This window comes from Gopherus flavomarginatus, chromosome 1 (assembly GCF_025201925.1).
Source record: "Gopherus flavomarginatus isolate rGopFla2 chromosome 1, rGopFla2.mat.asm, whole genome shotgun sequence".
NCBI classification, from domain to species: Eukaryota; Metazoa; Chordata; order Testudines; family Testudinidae; genus Gopherus; species Gopherus flavomarginatus.
Window position 1 is genome coordinate 324,210,284 of NC_066617.1, and position 27,517 is coordinate 324,237,800.

The 27,517-nt window shown below is 39.6% G+C and overlaps 1 protein-coding gene across 6 annotated transcripts in view; it reads right to left on the reverse strand.

The window, feature by feature from the left end:
- FRY (FRY microtubule binding protein) overlaps nucleotides 1–27,517 on the reverse strand; it is a 392,912-nt gene that overhangs the window by 123,749 nt on the left and 241,646 nt on the right. For all 6 annotated transcript variants that reach the window (XM_050937091.1, XM_050937094.1, XM_050937090.1 and 3 more), the window contains 9 exons: nucleotides 26,560–26,670; nucleotides 22,507–22,661; nucleotides 18,653–18,752; nucleotides 18,106–18,277; nucleotides 14,708–14,964; nucleotides 14,115–14,261; nucleotides 7,604–7,772; nucleotides 6,753–6,843; nucleotides 3,478–3,560 (listed from right to left, as the gene is read on the reverse strand). In XM_050937091.1, coding sequence (XP_050793048.1) covers nucleotides 3,478–3,560; nucleotides 6,753–6,843; nucleotides 7,604–7,772; nucleotides 14,115–14,261; nucleotides 14,708–14,964; nucleotides 18,106–18,277; nucleotides 18,653–18,752; nucleotides 22,507–22,661; nucleotides 26,560–26,670 — 1,285 coding nt within the window. The remainder of the gene's footprint in view (nucleotides 1–3,477; nucleotides 3,561–6,752; nucleotides 6,844–7,603; nucleotides 7,773–14,114; nucleotides 14,262–14,707; nucleotides 14,965–18,105; nucleotides 18,278–18,652; nucleotides 18,753–22,506; nucleotides 22,662–26,559; nucleotides 26,671–27,517) is intronic.

Here is a 27,517-nt window from a genome sequence, read left to right on the forward strand (position 1 = left end):
TCTTCAGGCTGAGGCAGAGGGTTGGGGTGTGGGAGGGGGTACAGGATCTGGGCTGGGAGTGTGGGTTCCAGGGTGAGGCCACAAATGAGGGGTTCAAGGTGCGAGAGGGGGCTCCGAGCTTGGGCAGGGGGTTGGGAGTGCAGGAGGTGGCTCTAGGCTGGGGTTGGAGTGTAGGGGGGGAGTTGAGGGCTCTGGCTGGGGGTGTGGGCTCTAGGGTCTGGCCAGGAGGGGCGCCAGGGTTTTTGGCGCCTTAGGCGCAGGGCCGGCTCGCCGGTCCCACGGCTCCGGTGGACCTCCCGCAGGCGTTTCTGTGGACAGTCCACTTGTCCTGCGGCTCCGGTGGACCTGCCGCAGGCCACCGGAGCAGCCTGCTGCCCTCCCAAATCCTGGTGTGCTAGGCGACCGCCTAGGTCGCCTAAATGGAAGTGCCAGCCCTGGGTCTGGCTGGGGATGAGGGATTTGGGGTGCAGGAGGGTGCTCCGGGCTGGGACCAAGGGGTTTGGAAGGCAGGCGGGGGATCAGAGCTGGGGCAGGACAGTGGGGCACAGAAGAAGACCAGGGGTGCAGGCTCTGGGTGGCGCTTGGGGTCAGGGTAGTGTATGGAGTCCCCCGGCTGCCCATGGATACCCTCATTTTTTTTAATTAAGACTTTGATTTGCCTCTCCCTTACTTGAAACTAGCAAGATCTTTGAGGGATTTTATAGGATGCTATAACAAACATCTCAGTTTACTGTAACTGTATCTCTGATCCATCCTTTTAATCGTGGAAAGCAACATGAAGTTTTTGGTACCTGATGTTGTGTGATTAAATTCATGAGTTACTTATGTAAAATTCAAATTGACAGTTGCTAAAACTGTAGGGAAAAGAGAATGAAGAATCCGAACTAAGGTTTTTTATTTTGTTAACATGGAAAACAGAGGGTTGGATGGAAGTGTGACTGTATTCCATCTTGGGTTTGTGGAGTGGTGGCGTATTTCCCTCTTTCCTGAAGTCTGCCAAAACTTTTCCTTTTGAAGCAGTTGTTACAGAAATGTTTAACTTAGTATGGTTATCCCTTTTTCGTCTGAGGGTTTAACCAACATTCACCCCTTTGAGGATTGTTTCCATTAGCAGGACAAATTGATATTAGAATTAGGTATATCTTTGATGAAATCCTACTTATTTATGAAGATGGTATACAAAGTCCTGTTTTCCTCAGTAAAGTTGGACTCAGACAATAGTTTGTAGTTTCTTGCTCACAGTTCCAAGCCTCTTTCCAACCAGCACTCTGCCCACAAAGATCTCTTGACTTTCTCTCAGGGCCACGCTGTAAGGAGTGACTGTGGGTGGTCAGGTCTAGTGGTCAGAGTCAGGAATCAGGAACTGTAGCTGGGGCTCAGCGCTGAAGACAGAATCAGGAATCAAGCCAAGGGTCAAAGCAGAATCAGAGTCAGGGGATGAGTGAGGGGTCAAGTTGGATTCAAGAGTCAAGCCAATGGTCAAGTTGGAGCCAAAGTCAAAAGTAAAGAGTTGAGCCAGAGTTGGAGTCAGGGACAGGGCGGAGGAACAGGGACCTGGAGCAAAGCAGAAAAGCAGAAACCAGGGACAGAGGAGAATCTGGGATAAGGAGGGCAGGAATAGGCAGGTAGGCAGGGCTCAGGACTCAAGGTCCAATGTGGCAGGCAACCAGCCAGGGATCCACCAAGTTACTCAGACAACTTCCTGTGTTTCATTCTGTATCTCTGCTAGCCCCCTTTGTCACCACTTCCAGTGAGCTGCTGGATGACAGCTGTGGTCTGCACACTGCCTGGATACTTAGAGACAGGTTCAAAACCCGCAATCCCTCTCTCTCACACACACACACCCAGTGCTTCTCTTGCTCACTCACCCTTCCTCTCTCCCACCCACCTCCACAATCAAACCCATCCCCCCAGCCCCTATGTTTGTATTCAGTATAGTCTTTGGGAGGTGGCTTCCACTGTTTCAGCTATCACTAAACAAACAGACACAGCCTGAATATTAGGTGGCCAGCACACCCAACAGCTTCAATGAGGTTTGTGGTGGCCTGTAGATCAAAGATATGCTGCTAGAAGCCACTCAACCTCCAGCAAAACAGTACTAGGAAGAGAGGGAGTGACTGGGACTGCAACTCACTCATCATGTAATCCCAGGCAAACTGCTATTCCTCTGAACCCCACTTTGCCCACAGCCCATGTTGTAGAGAAGTGTTTCAAAGTATTAATGTTGTTCTGTATTGGAACACAGTTCATTAAAATCACATTAACACTGCTGCATTAATTAACCTTTGCAGCAGAACTGTCAATCTGCTGAAGAATTCAGCACTAGCAAGCCACACAAGTGAAGGAAAATTGCAGCAAAATGTAGGTTGAGTATGTTGCAGAATATGTGTTTAATTAATTAATTTTTATAAATATTTACTGGTTTTCTATTTGTTCACAATCATGCAAAAGGAACTATTTGTATATTTAAAAATAATCAAAATAGTTTATTACATTACATTTGATGTTTCCTATTTTTTATTATGAAAAAAATTGCTAGAAGAATTTCATTTGGACAACAGAAGATATAAAACATTATTATATTCATTATTCATGTTGAACCAGACAGTACAGTATGGCCAGAGCCAAATCATTGATCTATTTAGCATTAAGACACACCACCAGGGCCATTGCACCATTTGACCTGGGTTTTTTTGTATCAGTCAGGAATAAGGGACTGTATAAAGGACTGGCCTTTCTAAGATGCAGTTTAGGGTACAAATGAAATCAAAGTATCAGCCTCTTTGCAGTCCATTGCAAAAATGAATTCATACTACCAGACTTCCCAAACACCTAACATAATTTAGTAAATAACTGAAATACCAGGTGTTTCTTGATACTCTTTACTAAATAAATACCAAGGGCCAATTTATGGTCAGTTCAGAGTAGGTATGAGGGAGTGACTGAAACAGCAAGCCTTTTCTACTTTTCTCCCAACACAAGCGTGGAGCCATAATTAAGTTGCAGGTAGTGGGGAATGGAAGGGATGGTATATGATTTGCTGACATGACATGTCTTGGTGGGTCCCTGGACCTGCACTCCATCTCCAGGTATTGAGGAAGAGTGCTGGTTACTTCTGTTATATTGATGTGGTAAGTCCTGTGTTCCCCATAGTGCACCTAGAACTGTTATAATTTTCAAAGTGAAAATGCCTCCAGCCAGGCACTGCTGCTTACATGATATCTCACTTCCCCCATTCCAATGAAGCTCTGCCTATGCAAAGGCTCTACTGACTCCTGAGCTAGCAAAAGGAATTATCTATAATATCAGTTTAAAGGTAACAAGGTGACACAGATAAGCCACTGGAATGATAGCTTCCTATGCTGTGACTAGACTATACAAACAACTTTATCAGGTGTTCTCTTCAAGTCACAAGAAACATTTCCTTTCCCACCAATACACCCAATAAATTGCTAAAAATGGAATGTCAGCACTTACTTTTATCATCATCATAAGATCCTCCAGAGCTATTACTGTACCTTGATTCTAGCCGAGTATGTGCTCTGATTACATTACTGAATCTTGAAATACAAGAAAAATCTTCATTAAATGCTTTATTTAGACAAAGCAAACCACTGCAGTAAATGCTTACTCTGACTAACTTTGCACAGACCACCTTAAGCATGGCATTTCCTACTTTTCAAGTACTTGACTTTACAACCTAAATAAAATTCTTTTAGTTTAGTGTTTTTCTATGCATACAAATAAGGGAAACTCGCATATTATTGTCCCATTCTTTAAAAAATACCCTGAAAAGTGTACTAAAAGATATATTTTGAGGGGAAAACACATATGAAGAAATGCACAATGTCAAATTCTATCCTCATCTGAATGCCATAATTTCAAGAGGGCTGCCTGGATGATGAAAGAATATAGCTAGACAGACCGCAAATAAGAGAAAGCGGTCACTTTGAACACCATGTAACAGTTGCTGACAATACAAACACATAACTGTCACAATATAACATGACAATGTCGAAATGCATTGATATCAAAACAGTACAGTATTGTGATGTCAGAGAAAGAAATCACATCACAAGACAAGACATAATGCAACATCACCTTGAAAAGCTATGGTGCAGCGTGATCACATTGTGCCAGACAAAAATTTTCTAGCCAAGTAAATGGCATTTCACACATTACTCAGGGTTTATTTCATGTGATATTGTGTCTTCAACACAAAAACTAAAATATTTTCTACTTAGTTTCATTATGTTATTTCAAAACAGGCCTGTGATTATGAGAGCAGATGGCAAATCTTCTATTACTTACTGCATAAATTCTTTATCATAATCATTTTTAAATAACAATGACCGTTGGAGACAAAGTTATCCACAACATCTGCTCTGGTCACCTTATTATTTAAAAAAAAAAAGACTACAAAGAGAATGCTAAGAACAATTCTACATCTGTGTATTGAAATATAGCAGTGGCTCTCAACCTTTCTAGACTACTGTATCTCTTTCAGGAGTCTGATTTGTCTTGCATACGCCCAAGTTTTACCTCACATAAAAACTATTTGCTTACAAAATCAGACATAAGAACACAAAAGTATCACAGCACACTACTACTGAAAAATTGGTTAGACCATATGAAAATTTTGTGTGAGACAGGAAACTGTGAAATTGCTGGCAGGTTACAACTGGGACACATAATGAAAAATGTTGTATCAGTTGTTCGCTCTGCCATTTAAAAAACCACACCAATTAATACAATATACCTATAAACAATTTTTGTAGGGAAAAATAAGGTGGCTACCCAAAGTCAAAGAGGTTTATTTTCTTGTTGCTCACACACAGCATCTTTCTGCTCCGTATTCTGAGACCCCTATCGGTTATGGCACACTCTGTTATGTGAAGTTTTTATACCATGCTCCACAGCATGACATCTGAATGCCTAACCAAGCTTACTCTATAGAGAAACTAAGAGATTGAGCTGAGAAAATGGCAACCTCTTATATTTATAAGATCTAACAAACAGATAGTTCAAAGTGGTTATAAACAGGGGAACTACAGGAGAAAATCTCTGAGCTGATTGTTCTTGCTCATCTGAGCCCTGATCCAGTGGAGGATGGCTCAGACCCTTGACTTTGAAATGACACTAGCAGACATCAAGAACCATAAACTAACTAAATGTTAATGGGGATCTTCACTGACGTTATTGCAGCTCATACGTATTTCCCATTTAAAGAGAAAAGGGATTTAGTAAGGAAAAGAAAATAGACTTTTCTGTGGTACTGGAAATGGTGTACCCCTTTAACTCGTGACTCTACCGTTTTGTAATCTTCTTATATTTAGAATCATAGGGTTACAAGGGACTGCAAAGGTCATCTAGTCTAGCCCCCTGCCAAGATGGAAGATTTATTGTGTGTAAACCATCCAAGACAGACGGCTATCCCGCCTCCTTTTGAAAACCTCCAGGGAAGGAGCTTCTACAACCTCCCTAGGCAGTCTGTTCCATTGTCTTACTTTTCTGACCGTTAGGAAGTTTTTCCTGAGATTTAATCTAAATCTGCCATTCTGTAGTTTGAACCTATTGTCTCTTGTCCTGCCTTCTGTGGAAAGAGACAACAACTTTTCTCCATCTTTTTTATGGCAACTATCGTATCCCCCCCTCAATCTCCTCTTTTCCAAACTAAACATACCCAGTTCCTTCAGCCTTTGCTTGTATAGCTTGTATTCCATCCCTGTGATCATCTTTGTTGCTCACCTCTGAGTCCTTTCCAGTTTCTCTACATCCTTTCTATACATTGGTGACCAAAATTGGACACAGTATTCCAGCTGAGGTCTAACCAGCGCTGAGTAGAGCAGTACTATCACCTCCCGTGACTTGCATGCTAAGCCTCTGTTAATGCAACCTAAAATTGCATTTGCTTTTTTTTGCAACAACTTTGCAATGCTGACTCATGTTGAAACTGTGATCTACAACTCTCAAATCCTTCTCAGCAGTGCTGCTGATAAGCCAGTTATCCCACGTTCTGTATTTGTGCATTTGGTTTTTCTTCCCTAAGTGTAGCACCTTACATTTGTCTTTGCTGACTTTCATTTTGTTGTCTATAGCCCAGTTCTCCAATTTGTCAAGATTATATACGTACAATAAGAAATGAAAGATGCAGAAGGCTGGAAATATATTAATTGACTCAGGATTGCTAGGCAGAATATTTTTCAGATATAGAAAATGGTCCTTCCAATATCTGCCATCTCACCCTAAAAAGGAAGAGTGACACTGACCGTCTCTGCACAGTCAGGAACACTGGTCTGCATGCAGATTTTCGTCCTCTCTTCATGGACTAAAAGAGTATGGGATCAAACCCAATATTTTAAAAAGATTTTAAAATTCTTTTCTTCAGTAAATTCCCCCACTTCTCTTTCTCTTCTCCAGTTGGTTCCTACAACATGAGCTATGTAGCACAAATTGCTCAATTTAGGTGTCACACATACCTAGGCTGTACCTACAGTATTAGGCTTATGTTATTAATCAACTGTTTGAAACAGGAGGTTCTGCAGCCTGCTTTTACTGCTTTCCTGAATGACTATTTAAAAACATTCCTCCTGAGATAAAAACAATGCTTATGGTCAGAAAGATCATTAGCCAATCTAGATCAGTGTGGCTCCACTGAAGTCAATGAAGCTTGGTTGATTGACATGAGATGTCAATCTGGCCCTTAAAATATTTTTTAAAATGTGCACATTTTGGAGAAAGAGTTTACAAACCTTTCATCAGTTTCCTTCACCATCCTGTTCTCCTCTATATCAGGAAAACTGTCTTGGCCAGCTACAACAGTATTACTGCTAGAGGTAGTTCCTGTATGCGAGATGATAACAAGCACACCCATTAAATAAAGTACAGTCTTTCCATGACCTTCTTTTCTTTCATACTAAAATAACAATAAAAAACTTTACCTTTAACGTCAAAGGCCACAGTAAAATTGCTCATTATGCATATATTACACACACATTCATATCCATGTAACACATACATGTGTTTTAGGGTCTTGCTTCACATCCTAAAAAAAGTGAGTGCTCAGAGTCTTGCATGTCCTGTAAATTTTTGTTCACTGTTCCTTACTGGCTTAAAAAGACTCAGTCACGGTTTGGTACAGTTCATCATTTATCTGAACTGGTTCTTCTATCATTAATATTAAGAACAGTATGCGACCAGCAATCCCATGATCACAGCAGGTATTCCCCAGCGCCCTGGTTTATTGACAAGCTAGCACCTTAACTGTGTTGCAGTCCTAGTTTTGAAAGTCTAATGCAGCTTTCAGAACATGGTGGTCAAAGAGAATATGACACTATGACATACACCAGATCTCAAGCTCAGTCTCACCAACATCCTGCTGAGCTCCAGAGAAGCAATATAGTAGGCTGCACGAGAGAGAACAACTAAATGAATCTGTTATTCAGTGCATGTGATTTGCAGAGCATGCAGCCATGCTAGTAAGTGCTGTGACTTAAAGGTGTCATCATTATTTATTTGTATTACTGAAAGGAACTGACCAAAGAGACTGAGACTAAAAAAAAGGTGTAAAGTCATAGCTGAAATAACAATGCTTAGCTCATACCAGAAGCAACAGCTGAGGGCTTGTTGCTGGCAGTAAAGCGGTAAAAAGGTGGATTATCACAATGTTGGACAATAGGGTTTACTGGATCGGTTTGCTGCAGTTCAAAAAGCAGCTCTTCCATTGTTTGAATAGTGTTATTCCGACACAAATATATGGCAACCTTTTTGATCTGAAGGAGAAAAAAAGACATTTATTAGTCTCTACACAAAATAGATAAAAAACTAGAATAATTCACACAATAAAAACATATTACTTTGCAATAACCAAAAGGCTAAAATGCAAATATTACAGTTGAAAAAGACACCAGAACAATGTAACTGAATTAACTGTACTCATATTAATACGAATACAACTCCCTTTTGATTTCAACATACTTTCTCTTAAAAACAAATCTCTGATCTGGTTGCTCAAAATTATTTGGTTATTATTCTCCAAAAGCCAATATTTTTAATATACAGAATGTAATTAAAAACTCTGAAATTAGCATTACTAGCATTACTTGTGAATCATTTTCAGGGGTTTATCTTTTGCTTACAAGAACACCATCCAAGGTAAAGTTTGCCATACTTCATAGGGCCAAAGTTCCAAAATTAAAAGCAGGGGTCCACGCATAATTTCATACCTACATTTATGCATGCAATTGTATGTGAAAGTCAGGTAATTGCACACACAAATGGTAGGTAAGGTTCCAGCTAGCCATTTACACATGTAATGAGAGTCAAAGGTATTTTCAGAAGTCTGGAAAATACACATCTACATAAGTAAACAAGCAATCACAGTAAAGTCAATGATGCGTACCATACTGAGCCTACGCCTATTGAAGTGAATGGCAAAATTCTCACATTTGTTATTTTCTAATTTATTTTACTCTCTTTTTTAACCTTAGAGAAAATGTACACATTTAAAGACTATGCTAAAGTAACTGAAAAAATGTGCTTGTTGTACTTCACTGTGAGACATTGTAGGCATTTCTAAAAAAGAAATGCTCTTCACTAATCATTTGTATTGTGATTAGAGATGGGCAACACCTTACTTATAAACCTTGCACTGCACCCTCTAAAGCCAAGCTGCACTAAGAAAACAACACTTACGAGAAAAAGAAATTAAAAAAAACCAGCCAGCCACCTTTAAGCAATCTTTGCCTCTTTTAAAAAAGACAGCCAGTAAAGTGTTAGAGGCATTGCCTTGTGCCCATTGAGCCAGAACATACAGCAAAAGGCAGGAAGCAGCTGGTGAGGGCCAGAGGCACACTGATTCCAAAACAGAGAAAGGTAAAGACGAATAGATAATCTTGCAGCAATGTGGCCTTTTGGATTCTGCAAGCCAGAATGTTGAGGAATAATTTGTTGGTATTATCTTTAGTTGCTAATTATTTTGTTCTCTGCCATAGATGATGCATAGGAAGGCCATACGGGGTCAAGTGCTCCCGCCCACAGACTTCTGCTTGGCCTACCAGGGTGGGAGGGTGGAGGGGAGGGAGAGGGGCTCTGTCCTTCTCCCACTGTGCCTGCCCCCTGGCACATTTGGCCTCTGTCCCTGGCAGCCGGCCTAGGCGGGGAGCGGAAGGGGAGGGGGGGACCAGACATTTCGCATGCCTGCCACTCTGGGTTGCTGCTGTGTGCAGTGTGGTGGCTGCTTGAGAGACAGCCTGGCAGGGGAGGTAGCAGCGGCGGTGGCAGAAGGTTGCCCGCTGCTTGAGTCTGGTGGTTGGGGACAGGGACTGAGTGAACTGCAGTCCCCTTTTCCCCCTGGCACATTTCCAGCTCACTTGGCCCCTGTCCCTCGCAGCCGGGCCTGGGTGGGGGCAGCCCACTGCCACCATCTCCACAACCAGGATCTCTGAGGCAGCTGCCTGGAGTGGCCAGCTTCAGCTCCGTGAGAAGCAGCTCTGTATTGCTCCTCGCCAGGCTGCTAGGGAGAGCAGAGCTCAATGTGCTGGGACGAGGGTGGGGAGGTGCAGCAGGAGAAGGACAGAGCACCCAACCCCCTGTTAGGGTGACCAGACAGCAAATGTGAAAAATCGGGATAGGAGGTGGGGGGGTAATAGGAGCCTATATAAGAAAAAGACCCCAAAATTGGGACTGTCCCTATAAAATTGGGACATCTGGTCACCCTACCTGCAGGTTACTCTGGTGGGGCAGGGACAGCGCTGGGCACAGGGCAGGGCACAAGGTGGGGAGAGTCACTGGGCAGAGGAGACACATGGGGTGGTCATGTGCCCTTTCCTTTAGATTGTGCCCCCCCTACCCCCTGGCCAGTATGGGGAGGCACGACTCATCTATGCTCTCTGAAGTATATTGTGATCTCCTTGTTTCTAACTAGGATACTACTGCTATTTCAGGTCTAATTTGTATACAACAATTCTGAGTAGCTACAGGTTTTAACAAGCAATTGTCTCTGGGGAATTACTTCTCCTTGGTTGCCACCATCCTTACTGTCTCTCTCTTTAGCAGCAAACTCACTCACCCAAATCTAGAATGCTGCTTTCGGAATGTTAAACTTTTTTTTTTTTTTTACATTAAAAATGTTCAGCTCTCGGACCACATGTAGAAGAATAGGAGGAATGCTGATATCCCTATTTCTATGACCTGCACAACATGTGCTAGTCTGGAGGAGGGCTAGGGCCGCTGCAGGTGCTCGGGGCGGAGGCATCCAAGAATCTGCACTGGTGCCTGGGGAGACAAGCAGCAGCATGTGGCCTGGGATCCCCACTATTGCTAGGAAGGGAGGCGGTTTGGCGGGGCTGGCAGGCTCCCTACTTGGCTCCACACAACTCCCCAGAAGCGGTGACATGTCCCTCGGCTCTTAGGCGCACTGCCCCCCTCCTGAGTGCTGACTGCACAGCTCCCATTGGCTGGGAACTGTGACCAAAAGAAGCTGTGGGCAGTGATGCAGAATTTGCGCAGAATTTATGTTATGCACAGAATTTCATTTTTCCCCTTGAAGATTTGGTGCTGCAGAGCTGCTGGCCACCATCAGGGGCTGCTGGAACCAGCAGAGCTAGGCTCCCCAGCTCACAAATAGAGGACACTGCTGATTGGAAGGGGACAGGGAGAGGGTGCTGGAAGGTTCCTGACAGCTGCGGTTCCCAGCATGTCCTGAAGGAAGGAGGCTGTGTCAAGGAAACTCCATACAAGCCCCGTCTGACCAGCATCAGGCTGTTTCTTCCTCTGGATTTCTGGGCTCTGGGGGGAGGGGGTGCAGGTGTCTGGCCCAGCGGCTGGACTCTGGAGGGGAGGGGATGTAGGTGTCTGGGCTGGGGAGCCCCGCACAGCCGCCTCCAGCCCCTCACAGTACACACATGTGGCTCCAGCACCCTCCAACAGTATTCTCTCCTCCAGCTCCCTCTACTCCCCTTCTCTTGGCAGTGTCCTTTGTTTGGGAAACTCTACATGGTAATCCTATAGGGGCAGGGCAAAAAAATGAGAATCGACCAAAAGACCAGAGGGACAGAGTTTTCCCCGATGTGCCCCACTGACACACCCAGACTCAGGCACCCAACAAAAGCATAACAGAGAAACAGGAACTGGGTTGTCGTAGAGGTTTATTTAAGTCTCTACTCCTGGGGGAATCTTTTTTGTTGTCTGTATTCCTACAGACATGCTTGCTGACAGGTATTTTGAAATAAATTACCAAAATAACTGAAACTGGATTGATTGTATTGTGTTATTTTGACAAATAAAATATACAGAATCTTGCAAAATTATAAAATATTGTGTGCACTCTTTTTATTTTTTTGGCACACCATTTTTAATTTTTTGGGGCAGAATTCCCCCAGGAGCAATATACGTATATCTCTCTATGAGCGTATAACCTCTGTGAGAGTGTGTGGGGATATATGCCTCCTCTGGATTTCTTGGCTATAAGATACAAATAAAGCAGAAACAAAAACAGTGAATTACTTAATGGTAATAATTTGCCATCACTGACCTCTGTAAATAAGCTATTTGAGCTAAAGGAAAAAAAGTCAGTTCCAGAAAACAAAGCATGGCAGAGGTTACTAGATGGGGGCTTTAATTACTTTCTCTTGAAGCTGTATGTAAAGCAACAGGTATCCTATGCACTTTGGATACATATTCAGACTAAAGCATATCTATCTTGGGCTGACAAAGCCTAAAACACACCTGTGCTTTTGACCTTCTTTAGCTGCATTATGTAGACACAAACTGGAGGAGCACAAAAAGCATTTCAATAGCTCAGGTAGCAAAGAATGTGTTTTGAAATGGCTAGCACCAGGGCCGGCGCTACCATTTAGGCAGCCTAGGCGATCGCCTAGGGTGCCAGAATAATTGGTGGACGTCATTTTGCCGGAGGGGGCAGCAGGCAGCTCCAGTGGAGCTGCTGCAGTGGTGCCTGCGGAGGGTCTGCTGGTCCGAGGCTCTGGTGGAGACGCCGCAGTCCTGCCTGTGGACGGTCAGCTCCTCGCGCGGCTCCGGTGGACCTCCCGCAGGCATGACTGCAGCAGCTCCACCGGAGCCGCAGAACACCAGACCCTCCGTAGGTAACACTGCGGCAGCTCCACTGGAGCTGCGGGACCAGCGCGCGGGGCGCCGAAATTGCCGGCCGCGTAGGGCGTTCAAACCCCTAGCGCCGGTCCTGGCTAGCACTGCCTTAATAAAATCAATCAGATTACTGTAACAGTCCTGCCTCTAGTCTACCCTCAGTTCCCAGCATTTTCTGTCATAGAACCATAGGGTTAGAAGGGGTCGCAGGGGTCTAAGCCCCTGCCAAGATGCAGGATTTGTCATGCCTAAATCATCAAAGACAGATGGCTATCCAGCCTCCTCTTGAAAACCTCAAGTGAAGGAGATTCCACAACTCCTGTCAACTCAACTGACCTTGATGCTCCTTTTGGGCCTGATTCAAAGTCTATTAAAGTCAATAAAAAAACTCTCACTGACTTCAATGTGCTTTGGATCAGGTCCTTGGTCTCCTTCTCTCATAAGCTTTGCACCTTTTCCCACACCAACCTTTTAAACCTGAAATATTTTTCCTGACCAGGAGCACCACATTATCCTCCTTCAATTTTTTCTTCTTTGGATTAGCTTTCTTGCACTAACAACCATCCAGTTTTCATCACACAAAGACAGAGTCCACAATTTTAGTATATTAAATTAAAAAATAAAAGGGAACCAAAAAGATGTGTAGGTAATAATGAGGACATCTTGTGATCCTCTATTGTCTTCCCACAAACTCTCCCCCATCCTTTGTTTTCCTTACTCTGTTATGGGTGGTAAACTCCTCAGGGCACACCTGTCATTTTAAACTGTTTATAAAGAACCATGCACACCTGTGAGGCTATTTAACTAACGTAATCATTGTAATGATAGATTCTGATTTTCTTAGTATGGGAACTAATAGGGACAGTCAAATAAGAAACTGTAATTCTGCTGAAAAAAGTAAAAAGCCCTAAATTTTGATTCAGTTTCTTCCAACCACTGAAGAGCCAGACAGAAGTGGAGCTATATTACTTCACTCAGAAAAAAACCTGTTTTATTCTAACGGCAGCAACAGCAGCAATATATTGTACAACTTGACTCACATACAAGAAGGAATAGTTATGTAACCAATGACAGCTATGCGGGGAACAAAAAGGAATAAGCTGACATGCTAAACTTTACAATTTCCACTAGTGTTTAAATTGACATACTGAATTGCACCATAAATGACTGATATAAGGTTCTGACTCAGCACAGCCCTTAAGCACATGCTTAAGTTCAATTGACTAAAAGGAGTCTTATCATTTTCTTAAGTGCTATGCAATGGGATTTTTGAAAATGCTTAAAAGGAGTTAGGCACCCAACTTCCATTGACATACACCTTTCAAAATCCTAGCCTTGTTAAAGAAGGATGGACTTCAGCATATGTTTAAAGATAAGCACATGATTGGTGCTTTCCTGAATTGGAGCTAAATCCTTAAAATGCACAAACACTAATACTGGAGATAGCATTAATATATTATCCTGTTCCATGTATAACTTTTCACTGTTTTAAACCCTTGCAAAATTTAGCACAGAGGTTGTCTAAACTAGCTGCCTACTGGGGAAAGTTCAAGGCTTTTAATATTTTTAACTTAGTTAATTTTTCATGCAAGTTATTTAAACTTGGAAGAGTTCCTTTCTATCATGTTCATAACATTTTGTATGTACAAAATGAATATCTGTTGTGTAAGTTCGATACTGAAAAATGGTTCTTATGTTTGTTCACAATGATTTCAGCAATTAGTGGCCAACCACAGTTACTGTTGCACTATTCCCTGGCGCTGACAAAGCTGAACTTAGACAAAACTGCTATTTTTACTGGTGGCGCTTACCCCTGCTTGAAACCAAGTTCCACTGGTGCAAAGAGAGGCTCTGATGGCACATTTTATCTGTTTGCCTTCAGCACCTGGGCTCATTTACTCTTCTCAACTCACCTCATTTCAGCAGAAATTCATTTTCTACAAATGCTGTTTTCTTCCTTAAAAATACAATGTAACCAACAGCAAATAAAACAAAACACAAACACTTACATAAGGCAAAAGGATGGTATCACTGCTAACCCCACACAAGCTAATTAGAAATTGCAGTGTTATTCTAAGGTTGTTGCTCCATTTCTCATTGTTGGCCAAGGCATTCCAGACATTTTCCATCTCTAGCCCAGGAACTTCATCTCCATACTGTAAAGAGCACAGAAATGGAATTTTTGAAAAGGTGCACTAAACATATCATTAATTTAGACATTTAGAAGAGAAACTAAAGGTATGCTATTTTACAACATAAGTTCATGCAAAATCAATAGCAAAACACAGTAACAAGATGTAGAGTACAATTTTCAAAAGCAACTGAGGGATTCAGGAGCCTACCAACCAGTCAGAAGTGAAATGGCATTTCAATGGGACTTGGGCTCCTAAATCACTTAGAAAGTTGTACAATTTTTTACTCAGAATGAAATTCACATTTAGACAGAGAAACGTGAGCATTTGTGCTCATGCAAAACGTCAAATGTCAATGGGAAGAATTCTAGACACACTTTTGTTTTTGAGCTTGCACTATGCAACTCAATTATTTTTGAATTTTTAAAAATATCATAGCTTGAATATTTCAGAAAACAGTTTTGCTTTACCTTAGCTGTCATATACATGAGATTATTAAGCACCAACGATGTGGCCTCCGGAGAGCCCCATCCATTTCCTTTCAGTCCATATGTGACAGCTATTTCCCCTTCCTTGTCCTTTATTTCATCCTCCGGGGTGCTAGGGCTTGAACCTGGGAGAAGAAGTCTGCTGTCTACAAGTTCGATGTTATGAAGCCATGGTAGCAGATAGGTAAGCATAATCTGTCTTCCATTTGGATGGGTTGTTGGGAATCGTTGACTTACCTCTAAAACAGTAAGCATTAAAAAGCACCAATCATTAGTCTATACAGATAAGTAGACGTATACTGAAAAAATTACATGCTTAGCAAGACTGATTGTTTCTGTTTTGCCACCTGATGACCTTAATCCTGCAAACTAAGGGAATATTATCAAAGCACAAACGCAAATATTTAAGTATTGGCAGGAGGAACATACATTAATTTGATGTAAGCTACTAGTAAGCAACGTGTCAGAGGTCTTAAGTGCAAAATAAATGAGGTAAGAATTTTGAATTTAGAAATATAAATTAAGACGCATGTTCAAGACATGACCTATTATAGATTGCTGTGTAAAGACACACACAGCTAAATGTTTGCAAACACAAAAAATAGGGCAGATCTGACTAAATTATTCTAGAATTTTAAAAGCTTTTGGAGAATTTTGGAAAATTTTCAGTAGTGTTCTGTATATATTTATAGTATTCTGATATCTGGTTATAACTGTTGCATAAGCGTCTATATTTCCTAACTGTGGCCTAAATCTTAAGGCATTTACATACATTGACTGTATAAAAACACATGTGGTTATCACTAAGCATAAATAATATTTCTCTAGTAACTAGTGTATTTCAAAAAGAAAACTAGAAGAAGACAACAACAATAAAGACAAGGTCTAAACAAAATACATGATAGAAAAAAATACATCTTCAGAATACAATATAAGTAGGGCCCTACAAAATTCATGGTCCATTTTGGTCAATTTCATGGTCATAGGATTTTTAAAATAATAAATGTCATGATTTCAGCTATTTAAATCTGAAATTTCACAGTGTTGTAATTGTAGGGGTCCTGACCCAAAAAGGAGGTTTTTCTGGGGGGTGGGGTTTGCAAGGTTATTGTAGGGGGGTTGCGGTACTGCTATGCTTACTTCTGCGCTGCTGCTGGTGGTGATGCTGCCTTCAGAGCTGGGCAGATGGAGAGTGGCGACTGCTGGCCAGGAGACTAGCTCTGAAGGCACGGTATGGTATTGCCACCCTTACTTCTGCGGTTCTGCTGGTGAGGCGCTGCCTTCAGAGCTGGGTGCCCGGCCAACAGCAATTGTTCTCTGGCTGCTCAGCTCTGAAGGCAGCACAGAAGTAAGGGTGGCAATACCACAACCCTTCTAAAATAGCCTTGTCTCCCCCGTGAAGTCTGTATTGTATAGGGTAAAAGCACACAACAGACCAGATTTCATGGTCTATGAAACGTTTTTCATGGCCATGAATTTGGTAGGGCCCTAAATATAAAGTTTTAACTCCTTATCTGTGAAGATCTATTTAATTCACAAATGACTCTGAGTATTGTAGACATAAAAAGTATGTGTGAGTGCATATTATAGACAAATAAACAATACACATAAACACAAAATGTATGCCATTAAAAAGTCATAATTTATTAATAAGGAAATATGACCCTGTAGTTAAGGCACTGGACTGGGGGGATTCAGGAGTCATCCCACAGATTTCCTGTGTGACCTCAGGTAAGCCACTTACTTTCTCTGTGCCACAATTCTCTACCTAAAAAATGAGAAAATAATACTTGTTTCTCCCACCACAGTCCATCTTGTCTCGTAAACTCTTACGAGGAGGGATTGCCTCTTGCAATGTGTCTATACAAGGTGTAGGTCTGAACAAAGGGGCCCTGATCTCAACTGGGGACTCTAGGCATCATGAGAATGACTCCATTAATGACTGCTTCTTGAAGCAGCTAGCCCTGGAACTCACAAGGGGAGGCAATTCTTGATTTAGTCCTAAGTGGCATACAGGATTTGGTCCAAGAAGTGAAAATAGCTGAACTGCTTGCTCATAGCGACCATAATGTAATTAAATTTAACATCTTTGTAGGGAGGGAAATACCAAAGGAACCCAGCACGGTAGCATTTAACTTCAGAAAGGGGAACTACACAAAAATGAAGAGGCTGGTTAAATGAAAATTAAAAGGAACAGTCACAAGAGTAACATGCCTGTAAGCTGCATGGGAACTTTGAAAGAACACCATAACAAGGCTCAAACTATATATATACCCCAAATGAGTAAGAGAAGCAAAAAAATGCCACCATGGTTAAACAGAGTAAAAGAGCCAGCTAGAGACAAAAGATGTCCTTTAGAAATGGAAAGTCAAATCCTACTGAGGAAAATCAAAAAGGAACATAAACTCTGGCAAGTCAAGTCAATTAGGCAAGCCAAAAGAGAATCAGAAGAGCAACTAGCAAAAGACACAAAAAATAAGAGCAACTTTTTTTAAGTATATGAGAAGCAGGAAGCCTGCCAAACAATGAGAGGGGCCACTGGACGATTGAGGTGCTAAAAGATAACTCAAGGAAGACCAGGACAATGCGTAGAAGCTCAATGAATTCTTTGCATCAGTCTTCGCTGCAGATGATGTGAGGGAGATTCCCACACCTGAACCATTCTTTCTAGGTGACAAATCTGAGGAACTGTCCGAGACTGAGGTGTCAGCAGGATCAGATGGTATTTAACTAAGAATCCTTAAGCAACTCACTTATGAAATTGCAGAACTTCTAATTATGGTACGTAATCTATTGCTTAAATCAGCCTCTCCACCAGGGTGTGTCGTGTGTGTGTCTGGAAGTTAAAGCTGGACTGGTATAGACTAGAAATAAAGGGCAAATTTTTAAGTGAGGGAATTAACCAGTGAGGGAACAGCCCAGGATTGTGAGGACACAAAGCTGCCTTAAAATCACCACAGTCAATGACATTGGAACAGTTTTTATAGTGGGGATGCTGAAAGCCATTGAATAAAACTGCAAACCTTGTATATGATGGAAACCACTTCAAACCAGGAGATGCTGCCGTACCCCCAGCACTCCAAGTTCCGGCATTCCTGACCATAGCCCCTTTCCCAGTCCACCCCCAAGGACTGCATACCCTGAGTTTTTAAATATCAACCACTGTACTTTGCATATGTCTGCAGGCAATTGTGTATCTAATTACAAAGCATTTTGCTTAATTTTACTACAATAGAATTGGAATATCAGAAATATCAATAGAACAGAAATATCAATCTAATTGTTATTCACAACTTGAAATACACGAACAGGCCACCATTTGTACACTACATAAAAAACAAATATTGAAAACATTAAAAAAAATATCAATAGACAGGTACCTGAAAAAAGTGGAAGCGTGAGCTCAGGATACATCCTTGCTAGCTCATATGAAAGAAGTGCCAATGATACACTGTAAAGAGGTGGTAACGGGCCATGTGTACCATACAGGATACTGCCAGGTCTTTGCTCAGCAACTTTCTTTGAATAAACAAAAAGCTTTGCCTCAAGAATCTAGGGAAGAGAAGAAAGGGGGCAATGAAGTGACAAGATTTCATTAGTGCACAAAACTTTCACATTTCAACGTTAACAGATTAAAAAAATTACATAAAGGTCTACATGTTTCACAGTAAAATTTCCAAGTTGCAGAAATATTATAAATAATCATTTCCATTAAATGTTTATACAAGTAATCACTGCAGCATTTATGATTATTATTATTTACTATATTTATTACTGTAGTGCCTAATTGAGGTTTCAAAACAAAAAGTAAAACACCCCAATCAAACTGTAATATATGGTAAGAAGTTCATGGTGAAAACAATGATAGGGCCACTTGCATTTGGTTACTGTTTTAAAGGATATTTTTTTTAAGTAGCTGATACATGCCTGCATAAGTTGCATGGAAATTTCATAAATCTCTCTGTTGGTGTCGGATGCCTTGAATAGCACTAGGTTTAAAAGTGTCACTATATCAAAAGGATAGTTCCTGGAAGAATAAATAGTACATTTTTGTCAACATTAGAATCTCAGCTTAAATTCACTCTGATCTCCTATGTGTAATAATGAGCTAAAGAAAAACATCATTTCTGGGTTTTCCACTTCTCCACCAGCCTATAGGAAAGGGAGTTATTTACTGATGATACATACTCCTGAGTCAAGTGGTCATCTGGTGAGGAAGGGATGGACAATTATCTTGATACAATAATTAGGAATGCACTGCAATTGCCTATTCCATAAACCTAAATTCTTTTTAAATATAGTATCTAATTTTTTATAAATTAACTCCCAAGAGCAAAGATGGTTGGACAGAGAGTTTCCAGGGATAAAATATTCATGAAGCAATTCCACTGACAGTTAAAATAGCCTATTCTGGAAAAGGATCTATTCCTCAACATTCACATTCCCAGACATTAAAGTTAAAGAGAACTCTCTATCAAATTGAAAAGTTCATGAAGGATAAACATGAAGAATGGGACTGTATTGGCACAACAAGTGACAAGCTCTTGCTGAAGAAATTCCACCATCCTAGGTATTCAAAATTTAGTATAGAGTGGATAAATAAGAGCAGGGTCCTGAAGGGACTATTGCTAGAAAGGCAATTTTCCATGTAATGTTATTTGGTCTTGCACAAATCTAGATTAGAGATTTCTCCCTTTTTCCAAGAAGATATGCAAATACACTACCTTAGTTTTAGCCAACATAAAATTGTGGAATTTGTATATCTATCACTTTGACCATAACAAATACAGAACTAAGGGCCTGTTTACACTACAATTACAAATGAGTCAGAGGATCTGATTACAGAGTGTTCTCTCCAGACTTACTTATGAGATTGTTCCAAATTGTAACATAGATATGATCTTAACCACGTTCAGTAACTGACCTACAACCTTCTTCATTATCTTGTCTATTAGGCTGAGTCTTCACATGCAGATTTAGGATCCAAAATTCACCACCACTGCAGCTCCACCAGTGGAAGCAATGGCAGAAGCTATAATGTAGACAGGATCCAGGAGGTTTTTACCACCGAGACTAGGATAGACAACATGGTGGTAAAAAATACCTGAATCCTGTCTACATTGTTATCATCAGTTGAGATGCTGTGGCAGTGAAATGCAAGTCCTAAATTACCTAGTGTAGACAAAGGCTGCTGGGTTGTTGGATGGACACAGAGTGATTTCGGGGACATCTTTACTACATCCACATACTAGTGTACCCCAGCTCTGCTGCTCCATGTCAGTCTCTCTGGTCCTTCCCCAACCTGGTCCCTCCCACAGTTCACAAAGTTCAAATAATCCCCATCTGAGGGAGCATCTTGAAAGAGGAAACTATCAAGAGTTACAAAGGCATGCCTAAGAGAATCCAACACAAAAATCTAAAGATTAGGATAAAACAAGATGACATTAACAGAAGAATTATATTGTAGAGTACATTGATACAAAATAGAAAGAACTAAGCTACATGAAAAATAGCGGTAAAATGGCCAATAAATAAATGTAGTTAAAAATAAAGAACACTGGCTATCTGGCATAGGCCTCCTCAAATGAATTTGACAATCATATGAACTGGTTTGGTCAATATTTGCAAATTTGTGGTGCTACCATTAGTCAACTAAATCCATATTTAGACACCTAAATAAGTGGTATAATTTTCAAAATGGTGAGCATCTAGCAATTTCCTACTTCTTAAATAAGTGTTCTAATTTTTTTAATGTACATAAATAGAGATTCAGATACCTAACCTGTAGCCTCTCTTATGTAATATGATGGAGGCTTTATAGTTTTGCCTCAAGGAAAAAGTCTTAACTTACTAAGATATCAATTGTCCTTCCCACTTCATCATCAAAATGCCACTGGCCAAGTTGTTGCCAAAGGACATAAGAAACAGAAAAAACTGTAAATAAATGTTTTCAATTACTCCAGTATTCCAGTCTGTAGGGATATGATTAGTGAAACTCCAGAACACATTATTTAGCGTATCACAATAGAAATGTAGCATGGGAGACCATGGGCTGGGACAAACTCAATTTTTTAATGGAGAGGATTTTTTGTGGAAAGAGAGGCATAAGTTATGCAATACTACATTGCTTATTTACAACTGGATTAAGTGGAGGTCCCCCTACACTTATTGCTAACGGAGGGAAGGATGGAATATGGGAAATTGCCAACCAGTGTTTAGTATTAGCTAAACTCTCACTTAGCTCCCCAAATAGGCAGAAATATGAGTTTCTTCTTGAAAGTGATCATGCATTTTTAACTATTGCCAATGACACATAAATGAAACCCTTTCCTAGGGTCTTTAGTCCTATCTAATAAAAATCTGAGGAGAAAAGACTGTAGGTGAAGGGCTAGTATTATTGTGTTTTCTTTTAAGATAGCAAAACTGAATCTCAGAAGCTACTAAAACTACAAGCATAAAATTCCAATCATACTTTTTAAATCTCAGGGTAATGCAGCTTGTACTTGCAGCTGTTTCTATAAGAACAAAATAGAGTTTTTTTTACAGATATACCAAATTCTAAAATACTTAGCATGTTTTGCTTTGCACTGTCCCACACATTACCCTCTCAAAACATACTGATCAGTAAACTGTTTTGTCAAGAAATCTCAGACTAAAATATAGCAGCACTTCAAATGCCTAATCAGATGAAAGCTATCCTTTATTTCAAAATAACTGTTAAACCTCTTTTCCACTTTAATCCTGAAAAGATACTAAGAAAAAAACAAAACAAAACAAAAATGTTTATGCAGGACCTATACAAAAAATCAGTGTTTTGTGCTCCCACTCTATTAACATCATTGATCACGCTAATCCGAAAACAAAAGGTAAGGAAACTCAGGTCAAATCCAAGAGCAGTTAGGAAAAGGACAAAAGTAACTGTCTGGCAAATGAGAACATAGAAAACATTTATTTTCATATTATTTACTCTGAAAGTATTGGAAAAATCCATCAAAAATTGTTTTGGCACTAGGTTTAAAAATGGTGTAACAAATAAAAAGTTTTAGCCCTATTTCATCTTTCTGTGCATCAAAGGGTCGGAAGTTCAAACGCCTACACAGCAACAGGAGACTACAAGGGGCAACTTATCACATGCTCAAAAAATGTGCCTCAGTCCTGTAAGAGAGTGACAGGGAAGTGTAGCCTCAATACATTGCGTAAAAACACATTACATGTGAATGCTAGCGGCAGTTCCATATAGAACTTGCTCAACACCCTGGAAACTCCCTTGCAGACTTGATCACATACATAGGCAAGGCAGAGATTATTTTTTTAACCTTCCCCCAATACTGTGCTGACTTTGTCAGTATAAATAAGCATGTTTGCAGAAGCATTTCAGGTGGTAAGAGATGCTCTTCCAAACTTTTTGCACCTGGCCCCAGATCTGGTCCCTTTTCTCCTGTTTGCTGCAAAGTCCCAGAGAGGACTGTTATTCAGTGGATGTTCTAAGGCAGCACAACATTTGGCTATGCAGATGCTTCACTGTTCCCGTTCACACACACATGAGTTTTTTTCTGTGTCTTTCATAGCATGCAACCCAGGGCAATACAGCAACCAACAGCAGACACAGCTTCAACCATTATTTTTAAATGTAATGGAAAAGAACATTTAGAATCTGTTTCCAACAGAAACAAGTAGGATTACACAAAATATCTAGTGTGTAAACATCTTAGAAATAGCAGCCCTGATCTTATTTCACATTAACTGCCTCAGGGACAGTCTACTTCTAGGTTTATTAATACCTGCTTCCGCACACAGTCGCAATGGCTTTGAAACATCCAGAAGCAAGCTGGTATGATCCAGTATAACACCGATCTATAGCCCAGTTGAAAAGATTTACTTGGTCCGGATTTAGTTCCAGCAACAAGACTACAACTTCACATCCAAGCTGATGAACCTGAATACACACAGAATGGCAATTATTATTTTTTGTAAAAAAACAAAAAAGATCCTCCCAAGGTTTCTTAAAATTATTCAGGAAGATAGACACAAAGTGACAAGACTAATCTGCCTTTTAAATGGAAAATAAAAAAGGACCATGTTTATTGCACACTACGGAGAAAAATAAAGTGGCGAGTTTACCATAAATGCCTTTTATATATACCACAGCATGGGATTTAACTCAGTTTTGAATAGTTCGCACTTCATAAAAACATCTTGCACAAAACCCATATATGTTAAATATATTTTTTAAAATAGACCTTCAAAATAAGGGTTGAAGCATAATATTATGATTAAGGCCAAGACCAGTGTGTCAGGACATCTGAGTTGTATTCCCAGCTTTAACACACATTTGTTGGCTCACACTTGGTAACATCCATGTGTCCTTGCTATACACCCTGTAGAACAGAGATACTGCTAATTTTCTACCTCAGAGGAGTGCTGTGAGGCTAAATTTATTCATGCTTGTTTACTTAAAGGATTAAGTTTGGACTACATCTTTGTGTTTCTTCCATTGCAGCTAATGTAGAAGCAGAAAAAATATTATTATTATTATTGAGATTTTGTCACCAAATGAGGCTAGACTCACGCTAATATTCAGTTTAAACACCCGAGGTTGAGTTTAGCATAAAGGGAACATAATAAACAAACAAACAAACAAACAAACAAACAAACAAACAAACAAGAAGACTACCTAAGATTTTACTCTGGTTGGGTTTCCTTACCCATTAAATGGTGACAATTTGCCTTTTGTGACTTAATGCATCCTTTATATGTACTGATTTTCAACTGGTAATTTAAAGTACTGATGGTGAAAAACTAATCACAGGAGGGAAGGTACTTTTTCCCCTCCCCTGCAGCTCTGACCATTTAGCATCCCGTCCATAAATCCCCTCAGTGGCTTTCCTCATCTACAATGTGTGGACAGAAAAACTATGTTGTTATGGGGCACTTCAATTTGGGAGAGAAATGCTGGGGATCTCATGCAGTCAATTGTAAAACATAATTAGAATTTCTAAAAATTACAGACAACAATTTTCTAACACAAAAGGTATTGCACCCAAGATAAAGTAACACTATTTTGGATCTCACATATGATGCATGAAATTAACCATTGGACTGGAGGTTAGTGGTTGTCTAGGGATGAATGGTTATGACGTGATTACATTCAACAGGAGCAAACAGAGGATAGTCCCACCCGTAATATATATACTTGGAGCTTCAAAAGGGCTAAGATCTCACCGCTGAGGAAATTATCAATGAAATTGACTGGTAAGAAAAATTTAGACAGAAAAATGTGAATGAAAACTTGGAATTCTTTCAGAAGAATTTATTAGATGGCAAAAAGCCATGGTTACACAATCAAGAAACAGAACAATCTTGGCTAAAAGCCAATCTTAGTTCAGCAGTAAAGTGAAAGCAGCAATTAGAAATAAAAAAAAACAATATGTATCAATTGAAAAAAGGGGGAAATAGATATCAATCAATATAAATTAGACATTATGAAGTACAAAAATTGAAAAGGAAGATAAAAACATCAGTGAAAAATCCATGTTTGGCTGGGCTAAGGACAATAAGGAAATGTTTAGATGTTAGGAGCAACAGAAATCTTTGCAATCATTCAATTATTTAATTGAGATGGAAAAATTATTAATGATGCACAAAAAGCAGATGTGTTTGTGACAATAAGCATTCAACAAATATTTCTGATCTGCATTTGGAAAGAAGCAGGATGAAGTACTTATATCATATGATAATGAAGAAGTACTTTTGAGTTCATTAGCAACTGAGGAGGATGTTAGATAACATCTATAAGGGATAAACCTTTTTAGATCAGCAGGTCCAATAGCTTGTACTCAATAGTTATAAAAGAATTAGCTCAGGAAATCTCTGGCCTGGTAATGTTCATTTTTAATAAATCTTGGAATACTGGGGAAATTCCAGAAGACTGGAAGAGTGATAACGTTATACCAGTATTCAAAACAGAAAAGCGGGATGATCCAGGTAACTAATACATTGGCTACTCTGACATCAATTACAGGCAAAATAATGGAAAAGCTAATACTGGATTAAATTAACAAAGGATAAGAATATAACTAACACCAGTCAGTCAACAGTATTTTGCAGAAAACAAGTCTTGTCAAACAAATTTGATTTATTTTTTGATGAGATTACAAGTTTGGTTGATAAAGGTAACTTCGTAGACTTCTGTAAGGTGTTTGTCTTAGTACTGCATAATATTCTGATTAAAAATTAACACTGTACATATAAAGCACACCTTAAATGAATTAAGAGCTGGCTAACTGACAAAGCTCAAAAATTAGCTGTAAATGCGAAATCAACATTGAATGGGGGTGTTTCTAGTGGGGTTCCGCAGAAATTGGTATTAAAACTGATGCTATTCCACATTTTCGTCAATGATCTGGAAATAAATATAAAATAACTGTTGATAAAATTTGTACATGATACAAAGATTGGTGGAATGGTAAAGAATGATGTGTACAGGGCAGTCACACAGAGCAATCTGAATCACTTGGTAACCTGGGCTCATTCAAACTAAACACATTTTAATACAGTCAAATGCAAAATAATACATCTAGGAGAAGGAATGCCTATACCTACAGAATGGAATGGGGGACTGTATCCTGAAAAGCAGTGACTCTGAAAAGAATCTAGAGGTCATAGTGGACAAGCACCTCAATATGAGCTCTCAGTTCAATACTGTCGCAAAACGGGATATTGAGATCATTGGATATACAAATAGGGGAACAGTGAGTGATTTTTACCTCTGTATATGGCATTGGTGAGACCAGTACTGGAATACTGCATCCAATTCTGGTCTCCACATTGTAAAGAGGATATAGAAAAATTGGGGAGGATGCAGAAGAGAGCCACAACAATTATTCGAGGGCTGGAGAAAGTGCCTTATCATGAGAGACATAAAGAACTCAATCTGGCAGTTTATCAAAAAGAAGACTTACAGGTGACTTAATTACAGCATATAAATACCTTCATGGTAAATGGAGGAAGATTAAGCTACAGTGAATTTAGGCCACTTTACTTCTGAATGAGAGCATCCACATGGGATTTCATGTGCTTGAGCTTCACACCTTTAGTTGATTTGGCTTAACTTTTCTGAGTGTTTCTGACATCAGGGCAGAAAGTCTCTCTTCCCTTTATCATCTAACCAGAAATGTCTTTAGGGCAGAATCATTTTAAATGCAAAAATAATCTATCAAATTAGTATTCATGGAGTTATTTTCAAACACTAACAAGTCAATAAATATTTGGTTGTTACAGATCCAGGATATAAGGTAAAGACTCATCTTCCAATTCTCTGGCCTTACTTTTTCCTAAAATGAGTAGTTTTTTGCTGCCCTCTGAAGATCTGCCCACTCACATTGACTCACTCAGATTTGCCTCACCAGCAGCTATATTACTGAGCAGGAAATGATTTTATATTCTTACTTCACAAGGCCTGGAAGCAGGTGGGATGGAAATACTCCAAACAGAAATATAAATACTTTTTGAGATCATACTCTCCTTGACCTTTGGATTAGTAATGGATGAAAAACCTAAAATATTGCTGCAAACCAGTGTAAATCTCATAACAGAATCCTGTTTACTTTAGTATGCTACATAAACTGTGTGTCCTGAAATAATACAATTCCTTTTACTATTTAAATGTTATTGTGATACGGTTCATTATGAATTTGTAATTGAATACTGCACAGAGCTATTGTTTTCTGTTCAAAACAAAGGTCACAAAGCCTACTGTCATAGAGTGGACTGTATTTAACAAGTACAGAGTTTAAAATCATTTAAAAAACATACATTATTGATGAGGTACTTACTCGTAAATCTTGACAAGCTAGAATGTTATCAAGCCATTTATAAAGATAGCCATCAGGGGAAAGACCCACATTGTCAAATACAGGGCCACAGCAGAGTACAGCTGACATTGCCTAGTAATACAGAGAAATCTGTTAATTAGGCAAGTATTTAACATTTGTGAATGTGTTTAACAGACTGTGCTTGCAAAACATTTCCAGTTGCTACCTGTTTTTAGTGAAATAGTGCTTTTTTGCTAAATTTCAACATTTACATTGATCTAGAAGGTAACTGCATTAATTAAAATAGGTTCATTATAATTAAAAACTGCATTAACTAATTCAAATGCTGAATTAAAAAATTAAGCACATTAAAGGCACTCTGCAATAAGAACTTTACAAATTCTTCAAAATGTGTTTTGTCATTTCAGCCAATCTGTTCTTAATGAGATTATAAAACCTATTAAACATTTCATTAGCATCATATTCTCTGTCTAAATTAAAATTGTTTTATATCATTTGATGCAGCATATACTGGTACATAAAACATTATTTTCCCAGTTTACTTAGGGGCTTGGGTTCCAGCTGTCAGAGCTGGACAAGACTTTTAAAACTATTGAGTACATCCCCATATAAGTGCAGGATATAGTCCTCTGGAAATACGATGTATTTCTGAACTGAACTGATAATGCACTTGATCTTAGGGCCTGACATCCTGCTTCCACTGAAGTCAGTGAGAGCTTTTCCTTACTGAAAATCTAAATAATAAAACAAAATTTCACTCTATGTGGGCAAAATAGAAGTAAACTACAAGAAATGACTTTAGATTATAATTTTGGAAAGAAAAATAGGAATTTTTAACTTTATAGATCTCTCTCTCTCAAAATAATCAATTACTTTAAATAAAAGGAAACAAATAACCATGATATTTGCTTCTTTTAAATGTCTAATCTTAGGATTTGTTGTTGTAATTTGTATTATT